This window comes from Leptonychotes weddellii, chromosome 10 (genome assembly GCF_054177405.1).
Source record: "Leptonychotes weddellii isolate Sample4059 chromosome 10, ASM5417740v2, whole genome shotgun sequence".
Lineage (NCBI taxonomy): Eukaryota > Metazoa > Chordata > Mammalia > Carnivora > Phocidae > Leptonychotes > Leptonychotes weddellii.
The window spans coordinates 18,402,459-18,417,432 of NC_138378.1; the positions used below are offsets into that span (position 1 = coordinate 18,402,459).

Sequence of the window (14,974 nt, forward strand, 5' to 3'; positions counted from 1 at the left end):
CCACCCCCCCTCCCCGATAATCAGAAACTAGGAACCAGAGATGTTTAAAGCTTGGCTTCCCAAGCACGGCGGCAGGGCGCACAGGGCCGGTGGAGGTGGGTGGGGAGGGTGGGAAGAGCGCGGGAGAACCTGAGCCCTGGCGCCCTAGTCCTCCGCGTTGGTTCGGTAGGCCTCGATGAGGCCCTCCAGCGAGTGCACGAAGCCGGACACACTGCAGATGCCGCCGATGACGAAGATGGCGACATCGAAGAAGACTTGGTGCCACAGGAGCTTGCGCCAGAGCAGGCGCAGGTGGAATAGGCTGGGCAGCAGGAAGCAGAGGCCGGCGCCCGTGAGACTGCCGGTGAGGCCCATGAGCAGCGCGAAGTGCGGCACGTAGATGGCCATGAGCAGCGTGAAGACCACGAGCGCACAGCGCAGCGTCAGCCCCCACGACTTGAGGCGCCCGTCGCCGCCGTAGCAGCCGGGGAAGAACGCGCGGCTGCCTTCCTGGAAGAGCGACTTCTCCAGCACCTCGACAGCAGCGAAGAAGGGCAGCGGGTAGGACAGCAGCGCTTTGGCCACCAGGAAGATGTTTACCACGGCACGGATGGAACCAGGCAGGTTGTCCGTGATGACCTCCTTGGTCTCGTCGGCCCAGGTGAGGTAGGCCACCAGCGCGAAGAGGCCTTTGAGCACGCAGGCGGCGATGTGCGTCCAGTTCATCATGCAGTGGAACTCGCTGGGCTGCTGCATGTTGCCCTCCAGCGAAGGCAGGAAGATCTGGGACGTGTAGCTGAACACGATGATGCCAATGGAGATGGGAAACTTCTTGACATCGATATAGAACTTGACCTTCTCCCAGGCCCAGTCGCGAGCCCGCGAGAGGCAGTAGGCGATGACCAGGATGTTGATGACGAAGTGAGCCAAAGTGCACAGCAGGCTGAACTTGGACACTGCCTTGAGGTTCTTAAGGAAGGCGCAGGGCAGCAGCACGGCGGTGGCGATAATGGACCAGGACTTCTGCGACACGGGCAGCCCTGGGAAGCTGTTGTACATGAGGTTGCCGCTGACCACCACGTACAGGATGCAAGTCATCACCAGCTCGATGATCTGCGCTACGTTCACCACGCGGCCTCCCAGCGTGGGGAAGCGCGGGGCGCAGCACGCGTTGGCTATGGCTACATACGAGTCCCGCACCCGCACCACCTCGCCATCCTCGTTCTCCTCGTACAGGCAGGCGATGAGGATCTTGCCGGTGTAGCAGCACACCACGGCGGCGAAGATGATGAGGAACAACCCCAGGTAGCCGCCGTGCAGGATGGCGTAGGGCAGGCCCAGCACGAACATGCCCTGCGAAGCGGAAAGGCAACCAGACCCGGGTGCTCAGCGGCCGCAGCCTAGCCAGAGGGGACCTGGGGGCGTGGCTTAAGGCTGCAGCCGCAAGGGGGCGCTAAGTGGAGTGAGAACGGGACTTGAGCCACCGGGAGGAGAGGTTAAGAGTAGGCTGGAATGGGGGTGCACCGAGGCCTACTGGGGGAGTCAGTCAGAGATGGAGAGGGATGTGTTCAAGGCTGCAACTGAGGGAAAGGTGTGCCTACGGCTGGGAGGTGCGGAGGAGGCTGAGCGTGGGGTCAAGACACAAGGAGGGACTGGTATATGGAGAAGGGGCTGGAGGAGTCGTGGCCAGAAAAGGGCGCTGAGAAAGGTAGAGCGAGGCCTGAGCCATCAGGAAGAGGGGGCACGGGATTTAAGGTGGGACTGGAATGGGGTACAGGGAAGCTAATGAGGGCCTATGGCCTACTGGAGAAGGGAACACGAACGCGGCAGTGGGAGGGGAAAGAGCTAGGGTAGGACGGAAGAGGGGCTGAGGGTGCACTGACGGGAAGCAGAGGGAGGCAAGAACGAGGGAAAGTGAGGATGCTCCCAAAAGCTTTGGGGGGAGGGGGTGAGGCCAGAGGCGCACGGAGTGAGAATCCTAAGGCAAGGCTTCAGTAGGGTGGGAGAGGCTGGGGCCTAAGAAGGGGCTGAGAGTGGTAGAGGCAAGCAGGATAAGGGGCCTCTGGGGGAAAGTGCAAGCGGGTGAGAATATAAATCAAGGAGTCAAGCTGCAGACTCAGGTGGGTGGACCGCGGAAGGAGGGTTTAGAATCTACAAAGGGAAGAGAAGCTAACGAAATCCAGGGTTCCCACGGCCTCCAGGCCTCCAGTCTCCCTCCCTGGCCTCCTTCCGGGCCTACGGAACGGGGCCTTCAAAGACGCCCCTGGCGAAGGCGCGGGTGGCAAGGAGGCGGTCGCTGTCCCTTGCCCATGGTTCTGCATGGCCACCTCGCAGGGCCCGGGAGCGGGAGGCGCCTCGAGTCGGACCACTTAGTGTGCAGGGCTCTGCGCAGCCTTGGTCCCCGAAGCAACCCCGCTTTGGCCTTCCGCTCCCGGGAGATCCATGTTGTGCGCCCCAACGACCGTGCGCTCCGGGGACGCCAGGGGGACCAAGCCACAGGGCCCGGGGGCTCCTTGGGCTGAGACCTCCTCCTCCCCTCAAGCCGCGGCCTGCCCGCCTTTGCCAGCTCCTGGGGTCGTTGTGCACACTCCAAACCCGCTCCCCGTGGAGTCCGGCGCCGCCTGGTGGGGAGTGGGGCGCTGCGAGTAGGGTGAAGGGGTGGCAGGCCTGGAGACCAGAGACTGTTCAGAGCATCCGGAGGCTGCTTCTCCAGAGTCACACGCGGAGAAGCTGGTCGCCTCTTTGCCGTGTAGCCGGGATTTCGGGCGAAAGGGGTGTCTGTGCACAGGGAGCACTGAGGTACCACAGACTAATTGTGCTTGGGTGAGCACATCATGCATGTGCTTATGTTTGTGCACACCTGTATGTCCCCAAAAGGGCAGCACCTGAGAAAGTGGGCTGGATCCTGTTTGCAAGAATCTGTGCTTGTGTGCGTGTGTATGTTCAAGGTTCGTGTGTGTGTTTGGTATGTACAGGTATGTGCTTGTGTGGGGGTGTAGGAAGGTGCCTTTGAGGATAGTCTTGTGGTCTATATATAGATGCATGTCGTGTGCACCTGTGCGGCGATTGTTCGTGGGGGAGGGTGGATGTGAGCAAGTGTGTCTTGTGCCTGTGTCGGGGGAGGAGACTCCCAGCTCAGCAATTTCCCTCTCTCCTTTCCTCCTGAACATGCAGCTGTGAATCCATTCCGGAGTCCCAGGCGACACCGTTCCCTCCAATCCTGATTTTCTTTCTCCCTCACCCCTCCCCGCTCCCCTCCCCCTGTTTCCCTCTGGTTTGCAGGGTCTCAGGGCAAGTGCCTCGGACCAAACCTCAGCCTAGCAGTCCTGCGCCTGGGGCCTCTGGAAGGAGTGCGGATCAGGGCGGGAGACCCCGCTTGTAGGGTTGTAGATCCCCCCCGCCGCCCCCCACCACAGGGCTGGGAGGGATGGGGGAAGGTGAGATCCTGGGTACGGGAGGGGATCTCTCCGCTGAGATCGCCCGGGGACTCGCACGGGGGTAGAGCCTAGTGCTCCAGAGCTGGAGGAGGTGGAGGGTAGGGGCAGGCAGAGCAGGGAATCCCGCGCTCACCTGGATAGCGTTGGTCACGTTCCAGCCCGCCTCCCACGCGGTGATCTTGGGTTTGTCGTGGCCCCCGAATTCGCCACCAGCCCCCACATTCTGATCTTTGGAGCCCGAGGGCGGCAGGGGCGCGCCACCGCCGCGCTGGTAATGGATGTCTCCCTCGACGGGCGGTTCGGCTCCCTCGTCCCCGCAGGGCTCACCCTCTGTTTTCAGGATGTCCATCTGCAGGCCCTGACGGTGCTCAAAGTCGAGGTCATCGCAGTGAGCAAAACCCACCGCTTCCTCGTCGGTGGCCGCCTGAAAACCCATCCTGGCGAACATGCCGCTCACCTTGGCCTGGGACTTGTTGGACACGGTTGTGGCCACGTTGGACAGCTTGCTGCGGAGAAGGGTGGCCATGGCGGCGGCGGGGTCCGTGGAAAGGACAGAAGGGGCCGGGGACGCGGGGGATGCGCGGCGAGGCGGCGAGGGCCAGGGGGGCGCGAGGCCGCTATCTTCGCTCGCTTTCCCCGCGGCGCCCCAGGGCGCTCTGGCTCATGACCCCCTCAGGGGGCGTCTGAGGCTCACTCGGAGCCCACCCTGCGGGCGGGCAGCGGGGCTGGCGGAGCCGCGGCGGCGAGTGCACTGCGGAGCTGCCGCGGGGCGCGCGCTGGGCTGCGGAGGGCGGCGGCGGCGGCGTCAGAGCGGCTACGCGAGGCTGGTGCGGCGCCCCCACCCGTGCGCAGCCCACTGCGCTCCCGCCCCTCGGAATCGGGGGGGGGGGGCGGGCGTTGGGGAAGGGGAAACACCAGGAGGCGAGGCGTTGGGGGAGGAGGGCAGCGAGAAGAGACAAGGGACGAGAAGAGACAAGGGGCGCGAAGGGACTCGGGAGAATTGAGATGGGGGCCGGCGAAGGGCGCCCGCCGGGTGGCACCGAGAGGGAGCGCACACGGGAGGGGGCGCGGAGGGCACGGTGGGGGCTGGAGTGCTGCATTTCTGGGGGAGGTGCTAAGCTCGGATCCTAGCCCTTCCCACCTCGCCGCCGCAGGGAGGGAGGGAGGGGGCCGGAGCGTGCTGATTCTCGCGGTCCCGCGGCCGCGACTACCCCCTCCAGAGCCCGGGAGTCTTTCGGCCCCAGAGCCTCTGGCCAAGGACTGCTCTGGAGGTCCAGAAAGGCGGCAGGACAGTTACCTGTCTCCCGCGGCGCGGGCCGTCTGGGCGTCGATCTGTACCCATTACTCACACTGAGACCTGGCCGCAAGCCCCCCTCGGAGGCAGAAGTGTCCGTCCTGGACCGCTCTCGAGAATGCTCAGCCCGTCTGGGTCACGGGGCTGTCTCAGCCCGTCCAGAGACGCCGCGATGAAAGCGATTCTGCGGCTCGCTCGCCACCGACCGGCCTCCAAATGTGTGCAGAATGGAGGCGAAAGGTTGGCCTTTCACTTTCTTTTCGTTTGGGAGTCTGGAAGGAGGCAGGACTTCGTGAGGGCCTCTCTCGACAGCCTCGTGGCGGGTCTGCGAATGTCCACGGAGCAGAGGGCGCAGCCGGTATCCCGCCGGTAGGAAAGCAGGGCTCGCCGCGGGCCCCGGGCGCGGAGGTGCGCTGTGCGCTCGCCGCGGTGGTGAAAACCTAGACCCTTTCTGTTGAGTGGGGTGCGTGTGTGCGCGCGCGAGTAAGAGAGCGACCCCAAGACAAAGACCGATACCTTATCAGATACTGCTACGGGCCGAATCTGAGCGGATTCCGAGGGTGAGATTTGGTAACCGTGTTTGTTCTGTAAATGTGTGGTTTCGTGCGCATTTGAGCCTGTGCGTTCGCAGAGCTGGTGTGTTCGATTGTGTGGTTAAGCGTTCCCGAATGGGTTGCCTGCGTTTTTGCCTGTGTGCGCCCTTTTGTAGCTGTGTCTCCCTGAGGGTCCACCGCTCGGTATGGGTCCCTGCCTGTGTTCCCAGCTGGGCTCCCACCGGGACTCCTCTTGAGCCTGAGCAGTAAACAGCAGCTATGCGACCTGGCCTAGGTGGAGGAGGACTGGCGGCTGTGACTGGGGTGGGGGTAGGGGTAGGGAGAAACTGAAGGAAAGGAAAAGAAAGGGATCCCCTATCTCCCCCTCTCAAGGCTCTGTCTCTCTGAGAACCCCAGTCTCCCCCTCCCCTGTAGTATTTCTAGATTAGCTCACGTCAGCGCACAAGTAGGGCGGCCTGAGGGCTTTGACCAGCGAATTGGAACTGCCAGGACAAGACAGGCAAGACAAGACTTCCCCCCTACTCCCTGTCCCCCCCTCTCAGCGCCTCAGTCTTTGGCAAGCTCCTCTCCAGATAGGGAACCTCCACCACATTGGACAGAGATGCTCTTGATCCCTCCCCAGGTATCCCCTTAAATTCCCCCAAGAGCCTGCTTGCCAGAAACCAAGACAGAAACCCACCCCCCATAAGTAACCTGAAGAATCCATCCCCCTGCACCAGCTGCTATGACAAGAAAACCTTTCCATAGAGCCTGACCCCAAACACAGATCCTCCAAGTCATGATACGACTCAGAACAAAGAGAACAAAAATCTTTCCTCCCCAAATACAGATCATCTCCTCCAGCGAGGTTTGAAAAAGAACTGATCTCCCATCCCAGAGATTTGCCCTATACAGAGACCCTCCTCCAGCCCCATCCCCATCCCCAGAGGCTGGGAAAGAGATCCCTTTCCCTAGACTCCTACAGACAAAGGTCTTCACCTCCTAATCTTTATGCCACCTTTTCTGTTCCTGGTGAAATTCTTTAGTTCCACACAAGGTGATCCGGGCAGAAACTAGGAGTCCCTAGTGCCTGCCTCTAGCCCATACACACCCAGACCTGAAGACAGCCATTGATGCCTTCTTTGACAAGTGACGCAGTGCCGTATATGTATGAGTTGGTCATTGCTGATTTATGTGTGGATTTTAGGTGGGTCCAAAATGCTTATCCTCTCTTTCCTTTTCCCTTATGTTGTTCGCTGCTGTTAAGACCCAAGGGGCGCTGTGAAGTTCTTTCATTAGTGAGAAATGGGGTCATTCATTCATTCAGCAAACCTTCTCACTGCCCTACTGTGCATGTGACTATCTTCCCACTGTTGTGGGAACCACCAGGACCATGCGAGCATGGTCCCTGTCTAGGCTCCCCACCACAATTTTTGGGTCTATGGGGACATTGGAGAGCATTCAGTCCAATCATCCTTCCTGCGATGCTTAAGCCATCCCTAAAACACCCCTTCTTTTACAGATAAGCACACCCAGGCCTGGCCATGAGGTGTCCTGCTCAAGGTCACCCACAGTCCAGGGTAGAGCCAGGGTAGAGCCCCAGGAATCCTGATGTTCCTCCTGTGCCTTCCCTTCTGTGACCTTGTCTGTCCTTCCATCTCCTCTCCCTGGTTGTTTGGTGTTTGGCCACCACACCGTCAAGAGATGACATTTGAAGCAGACACCTGTCCCTCTGGCAGTCATCAGATGTCAGCAGTTGGAGCAGGAAAGCCTCTGCATCCCTCTTTTCCTGCTAATTGCCACAAATGCCTCTTCCCAGGCCAGGGTGGCAAGCTCCCAAGCAGCCTTCCCTCGTTGGAATATTCTGCTCCCTCATGTATTAACTGTACGACATTGGACTACGAACTTAACTTCTCTTAGCTTCTACTTCCTCATCACTAAAATGTGAAAATAATAGTAACAGCTTCATCTGGTTCTTGAAAGGATTCGGTGGGTCTTGTATGTAAAATGCCTACCAGGGAATGCTCAGTGCCCAGGACGTGGTAGCAATTATTCTCTTGTTTTTGCTGCCATACTGAATGGCCATGTCTCATTGTTTGGGGGGGAAAGTGAGTGTGCTCGAAAAAGCCTTTGATGTGTGTGGAAGTCAGGGTGAGTTGGCATGTGCCCTCTTCTGTCTTTGCCTCACCTCCCCATCCTCACCCCTTCCAGGGAAAGGAATGGAGGTCAGGAGTTGGGCAGAGGGCAGGGGACCTGGCAGGCAGCCCCAGGAGGCAAACAGGACAACCTGCCTAGCTGGTAATGAGCTGGGTGTGCTCTAGAGAAGCCATCAGCCTCCAGATTCTCCTGATAAGCTCCTCTAGGGGCGCCCTCTCAAGAGGAATTTGCAGCAGCATGGCCCCCTGCGCTGAAACACAATGCACACATACACACATGCACTCACACACAGAGAATGACAAGGCAACTGACAGATGGACCAAGAAGCGAGGGCCAGTGCCCAGATTCAAGCACATTGGCAGACTTACACTGGGCAGTGCACATAGGTCAAGGACAGGCCAGCACGCAGACACACAGAAGATCTGAACTGAGACTGCCCACCACACAGAGAAACCAGGGCAGATCCCCCCTAGATGGAGCCCCAGGGGCACCGTCACCCAGATGACAGACTTAGACACACAGCAGCACAGGATGGGCAGGTAACACGGAGAATTGTACACGCACTGACAGGCACCCAGACACGGACCACACATACAGTTCACACCCACACCCATAGTCAGGCACCCCCCCGAATGCAAGCGTACCCCTATAGGATTACAGAAGGGGAATAGAAGGGAGAACAAAGGGAGGAAAAGGGACAGAGGAGATATAAAAAGGAACAAGCTAGAAGAGGGAAGAGGGAGACAGAGAAGGACATGCCAGGCAGAGGCACCAGCCAGCAGGGCACAAAAGAAACAGAGGTTCCACAGCCTTCCTCTTGGCCAGAGCCAGAACCCAGCCCTGGGACTGAGAAAATGGGAGCTGGGAGGGTTGTGGGGAGGGAGCCGGAACTGTCGCTGCTGTCCACCCTGGGAGTGGGGCCGGGGGGCTCTCCTCTCAGGGCCACACAAGGTCCCACAGTCTTCAGGGGCTTGGGAGATCCCAGGACTCCTGCCAGGCCCCATGAAGCAAAGACAGTATTCTGGACCAATCCTGCAGTCTGGGCCCAGGTGGAATGTGCACCCCTCTGGCAACAGGAGATCCGTTTCTGTTTTTGATGCTTTCAATACCCAAGGGGTTAAACGCCTGGCAAACGGAGATGGAGGCCACTTTTGGGAGGAATAAATAGGGTTAAATAGAACTGGGCTTATCTCCCAGAGCAGGCAGCAACATGGGGGATGGTGTAGGGAGCCCTTGAATTAATGGCCTGGAAAGCCAACATCATGAGCATCATTTTGGGGCTGAATGATCACAGACAGACCCCTCCCCTTCCTTTTCCAGAGCAAATTCTGTCGGTGAGCCTTTTCCTGCTGAGGAGACAGATGCTGGCCCTATAAATCGACCTCCCTCCCTCAAGCTGGGGCAGTAGTGAGGGTTTCATGCAGCTGGAGGAAGCCATGCCTACCTTGCCCCAAACCAGAACTCAATTTCCTGATGCTGTGTCTGTGGGCACAAGGGAGGAGAGGGGGCAGGAGGGCTGAGGGTTCCGAGTGGGCAGCCCATGCCTGGAACAAAGACCCTGAGTCTTCCTCCCTTTGGTGTGACAAATCAGGTGGGACCACTGGGGGTGTAGGTGTTGCCTCTGATAGCTCAGGGTACAACAAATTAAAATACATTAATGACTAAATATAAATATGAGTGGTTTTCCTTCCTAAATTAGCAGCCCATCTCTGGAGGCATGCAGGCAGAGAACTGATGCCCATCGGGGACAATGTCCAGGGGAGTCCTGTCTCAGGGCAAGGGAGGCTGGCTTTCATAACTTCTGGGCTTCTAGATTCAAGCCTTCTGTGCAGATGGCTCTGAGAAAAGGCCAGGGAGCCGGGGACGTGGGGACCCAGGCCTGGTTCTCGGCAACCTTGGAAACCATAAAAAGCTGCCTACAGCTGAAGGAAGAGCGCTGGGGTTGCCAGCACTCAGTAGACACTGAATAAACATTAATGGGGTTGAATTAAATCGGTGTCACAAAACCATTTGCCCCCATGAACTTTTAGTATGATTGGCTGAGGAAATACACATACACAATGACCAAAATCCAGCTCTGAATTTTGGGTTCCATAGCCCCTCTAAACAGATTTGTCTTTTACACCCACATCACCTTCTGCAGGGTTGGAAGCTAGTCATACATGCAAGATGTGATCTTTGTTCAGATGGGCTTGGGGTGCACACTCAGATTCAGGGACTCCTTTCTTTCTTTCTTTTTTTTTAAATTTTATTTATTTATTTGAGAGAGGGAGAGAGCGCACAAGCAGGGGGAACGGCAAGCAGAGGGAGAAGCAGACTCCCCACTGAGCGGGGAGCCCAATGCTGGGCTGGATCCCAGGACCCTGGGATCATGACCCGAGCCGAAGGCAGACGCTGAACCGACTGAGCCACTCAGGCGTCCCCAGGGACTCCTTTCGAGAGCACTCAGCACCCTTAGGAATCTGTGGGTCACTGGTTCTAGTGACTTGGAGAGACAACCATGGGGGAGGCTCTGACTCTTGTGAGCCCTGCATCAAGGACCCTGGGTTCCAGAATGCAAAGGGGCTGGGGGACAGTCTGACCTCCTGGACCCTCAAACCTTGCTTGTTCTCTCTGCCACATGAGGACACAGTGCCAAGGTGGCCATCTGCAGGCCAGGAAGAGTCCTCCCCAGAAACCGACCCTGCCAGACCTTGATATGGGACTTGAGCCTCTGGCACCGTGAGACAGTGAATGTCCCTTGGGTAAGCGACCCATTCTGTGCTGTTTTGTTAACGGTGCTCCAGCTGACTAAGACACTGAGTACCTCTGCCAGCCCCTAACCAGCACTAGCTTAGTGGGCAAAGATTTTTCTAGGTCACAATCCTTTGGACATCTGATGAGGCTGAAGGTCCTCTGTCCAGTTGCATACACATGTCACACCGAATTTCAAATCCTCTATAGCCTGCCCATGATGACTCAATGGCCTCCAGCTTAAGAGCCCAACCTCTAGGTTTCTGTCTCTTCCAGTTGTGTTGAGAGCTGGAGCCGGGTGAAATGTCCACGTTACTATTTAACAAGTGTTTATTCCATGCATGTTCTTTCGTGATTGCCTTACAGCATCCCTGTGAGCTTGGATTGGTTTCATGTCTATTTACAAGATGAGGACGGCGGAGTACAGAGAAGTTTAGTAAATTGCCCAAGGTCTCATAGCTAGGTTGTGGTGGATCCAGGATTCAAACCTAGGTTCAGAGCTGTCCTTAAAACCTCAGCACTCTAGGTGAGTCCTCCTGGTAGGGCTTGGACCCTGGACTCTGGGGAAGGGCTACAATCTAGATCTGGCTCCCACTGGCCGGATAGCTCTCCATGCATTGACTGGTGTATATGTCTACTCCGGCCACCCTCTTCTTCCTCCCGGTTATACAGGCAACTCCTCTGGGACAGGGAGATGGGGAGGCACAGAGCAGGCCTCTGGTAGGTGCTCAGAAGAGCTTGTGGATTTCTGGATGCAGTCTGGCCTCAGAGGGCTGCTCCCTGTGTCTGGGCTTTCCAGCCTCAAGAGAACATGACTCTTCCCCACAGGATGGCTTAGCCCAGAACAGTTGATAAAGGCTCCTGGGACGTCAGTTGTTTCCTAACCTGGGATGTGTGAACTCTCACCCAGAATTGGTCCATTTTATATTATATTATTTTTTTAAGATTTTACTTTTAAATAATCTCTACACCCAACATGGAGCTCCAACTCAAAACCCTGAGATCAAGCAAGAGTCACACGCTCTACCCACTGAGCCAGCCAGGCGCTACTATATTATATTATTTTATATCTAAAAAATCTACCAGCAGATTCTGAGTCTCCTGGATGACCAAACTGCTGTAATTGTCATAGGCCTCATGACAAAAGACCAGAGGGAGGCTAAATGCTCAAGCATACAGAACCATACTCATTGTGCAAGTGGCAATTTAATTTCAGCAGTACATCATCCATCACATGAAATTAATTGTGTTATTTTGAATCTTTTTATTTTGTAGCTTTGTTTGTATCCCATTGACACATTGTCTTAGCTTTTCTTGTTGTGTAGAGCTAAAAGGATAAGGATTTCTACCTAGCTTTATGTTTGTACGTATTTCAGTAAAATTGTAATAAAAATAACCCGTCAATTGTTGGGAAGGGGCTGTGTTTTTTTCCCCTTTAAAAGTGGCTCGTGTATGACTCAAGTGTGAGCAGCATGCATTTAATTCATTCTGACCAAGTAGAAAATAAGCTTCGCACATTGGTGCCCCACACACAGCCCCTGCCACCTGGATGGGTCCCCATCCTCCGTTTGGCTCCCCCACTGCTGCCTTCGAGGGGAAATATGACAGCGTAATGAACAGTTGTACGACGTGCTATAAAAAGGCAATTAAGGGAACTATTGGACTGGGACAAGCCAGCGTGACCTGGTTAATAGCTCTGAGCGGAGCTGGGCCGCGGGGAGGAGGGGCAGGAGGAGGGGGAGGGGGCTTGCTGTTCCACAGTCTGGCAGAGGTTGATTGTCCACTGCCTGCTATGTACCCGGGGCACACCCCCTTCCAACCAGTGGGTCCAGGGACAGTTTGAGGGGGATGTTGGTTCACAGCTCAGCTCTGGAGTCCCCTCTGCCACTCCTGGTTGAGTGACCCTGGGCAGGTGGTTCAGGGTCTCTCAGCCTCAGTTTACCCATCTATAAACAGGGATGAGAATGATTGTCCTAGAACTACGTCCTGGCAGTGGGAAGAAGGGGTGGCGCATTCACTGTTAAACTGGTCAGCGCTCAGAAATGCACACGGAGTCCAAAGGAAGATGTGGAAGAGGCTTTTGCTGTGTTTTCAAGTAGGATCCTTCAATTCAACACAATCTGTGGCTCTGTGTGTGTGTGTGTGTGTGTGTGTGTGCTATTCTCAGCTTACCCAGGCTCTGCAGGACAGTTCTTTTTTTTTTTTTAGTGTTTCAAGTTTTTATTTAAACTTTAGTTAGTTAACATATAGTGTAATATCGGTTTCAGGAGTAGACTTTATGATTCATCACTTCCATACAACACCCAGTGCTCATCATAACAAGTGCCCTCCTTAATCCCCATCACCCACCCACCTCCCTCCATCAACCCCCAGTTTGTTCTCTGTCATTAAGAGTCTCTTATGGCTTGTTTTCCTCTCTCCTTTTTTTCTTTATCCCTTTCCCATATGTTCATCTCTTTTGTTTCTTAAATTCCACATATGAGTAAAATCATATGGTATCTGTCTTTCTCTGACTGACTTATTTCACTTAATCTAATACATTCTAGCTCCATCCACTTAGTTGCAAAGGACAAGACTTCATTCTTTCTGATCCCTGAAGTTCTTTGATCAGATCTCCTGGAGTCGTCCATTTGACCATCCGCCTTGAGACGACCCCTCCCCTTTGGACCCTCTCTCTTATCTCCTCAGGCCATCAGTCTTTGTTCTCTCCAAATGCTCCTATTTCTGAACCATCTTCCGTCTGTGCCAACCTTCAGGACGGAGACAGAGAGAAACACTTCCTGCCCCATGCAAGTGCCTGTCGCACTCTCCTGAACAGTGTTGCTGGGAAGATTGGTGAACTGTAACCTGATACGTAGGCAGCGAAACACCTGGCACATAGTAAATGCTCAGTAAACACTAGTTTTTCTTTTTTTTTTTTTAAGATTTTATTTATTTATTGACAATTGACACAAAGAGCCAGAGAGACAGGGAACACAAGCAGGGGGAGCGGGAGAGGGAGAAACAGGCTTCCTGCTGAGCAGGAAGCCCGATGCGGGGCTCTATCCCAGGACCCTGGGATCATGACCTAAGCCGAAGGCAGACATTTAATGAATGAGCCACCCAGGTGCCCCTATTCTTTTTTAAAAAAATAAAAGATTTTATTTATTTATTTGAGAGAAAGAGCACGAGCAGAGGGAGGGGCAGAGGGAGAGGGACAAGCACGCTCCCCACTGAGCAGGGACCCCCATGCAGGACTCAATCCCAGGACCCTGGGACCAGGACCAGAGCTGAATGCAGATGCCCAACTGAGTGAGCCACCCAGGCGCCCAACTCTAGCTGTTCTAATTGTTGTCACAACTGGAAAAACTCTGGGTTTATATTTAACACCGAGCACAGTGCTTGACACAGAGTAGGTGCTCAATAAATGTCCACTGACTGATAATGAATGAAACCTCACTTGGTTCCACGCTTTAGGATCTGTGAGCATACACTAACCCCTCCCTGAGCCTCAGTTACTCATTAGTCCACTAAGGATATGATCCTACCCCACAGTGCCTTGTAATCTGTGAAGTCCTGCCCACTGTGGGAACTGGTTCTGTCCATCTCCACCTTCACCCCCACTCTTCTGTGCCTGGCACTTGGATCTGAGAGCCTGGGGGGGTGTGGCTCAACCCCCCACCACATGCATTTATCCTAAAATAAAAAACCAGCAGAGCCTATTGGTCTGCATGACCCCCATTTCCTCCTCCCCACAGTCTCAGATGGAAATGGCATTGAAAGCCCGCCCACTGACAAAGGAGCAATCAGGAGTCATTATGGCTCATTTGGGGGGGGCACTTGGTGATTGGCTGAGCAGCACCTGCTATTTCCTCACTCAAGATGAAGAGGGTCTGCAGAAGGCGGCTGGAAACCCAGTCCCTCAGCTCCCTCCCTCCAGAGCCTGGGCCCAAGCTCCGAGAGGCTCTGAAGGCGGGGCTCAGAAGGAGGCTCTGCCCTCCAGGGAGGAAGCTGCCCTCAGGCTTAGGCACTGCCTCCCCTCTCCACTGCCACCGAAGTTTCCTCTGTGGGCATGATGCTTACCTGGCAGAGGTCTAAAGCCAAGTCTGGGGGTGCCTGGGTGGCTCAGTCGTTGGGTGTCTGCCTTCGGCTGGGGTCCTGATCCCAGGGTCCTGGATTGAGCCAGGCATCGGGCTCCCCGCTCAGCGGGAAGCCTGCTTCTGCCTCTCCCACTCCCCCTGTTTGTGTTCCTGCTCTCGCTGTGTCTCGCTCTGTCAAATAAATACATGAAGATCTTTAAAAAAAGAGAGAGAGAGAGAGATGCTACTTTCCATGTTTGACAATAGTGAATGGCTTCTTAGCTGTTTAAAATAAAATAAAATAAAATAAAATAAAATAAAATAAAATAAAATAAAATAAAATAAAATAAAGCCAAGTTTAGCGTTCTCCATCGTCCAGCTGCCCTCATCACAGAGTCCAAACTCCCTCCCCACCACTCAGTCTATGAGGCCCTGTGAGTTCTGACTATGGCTTCAGGCCGGGCCGGCTTCAGCAGCCTCCTATCCAGCGGGTCAGGAGGATCTCTTTGCTCCTGCTACAGGTGCTTCCCACCCCTGCTCCCGCTCACCCTCGTTTCTGGGGTTCAGAACCCACACTTAAACCAGGCATGAAAATGATTGTCCTAGAACTACGTCCTGGCGGTGGGAAGAAGGGGTGGTGCATTCACTGTTAAACTGGTCAGCGCTCAGAAATGCACACGGAGTCCAAAGGAAGATGTGGAAGAGGCTTTCGCTGTGTTTTCAAGTAGTATTGTTCAATTCAACACAATCTGTGGCTGTGTGTGTGTGTGTGTGTGTGTGTGT

General features: G+C 55.3%; 1 protein-coding gene across 1 annotated transcript; it reads right to left on the reverse strand.

Annotated features, from left to right (window-relative positions):
- Window positions 1-37: 37 nt before the first annotated feature.
- SLC32A1 (solute carrier family 32 member 1) lies at window positions 38-4,176 on the reverse strand. The gene is made up of 2 exons (XM_006739914.3): window positions 3,550-4,176; window positions 38-1,332 (listed from the first exon to the last, which is right to left on the reverse strand). The coding sequence occupies exons 1-2, from the start codon at window positions 3,940-3,942 to the stop codon at window positions 145-147; spliced, it is 1,581 nt and encodes a 526-aa protein (XP_006739977.1). The 5' UTR covers window positions 3,943-4,176; the 3' UTR covers window positions 38-144.
- Window positions 4,177-14,974: the final 10,798 nt, after the last annotated feature.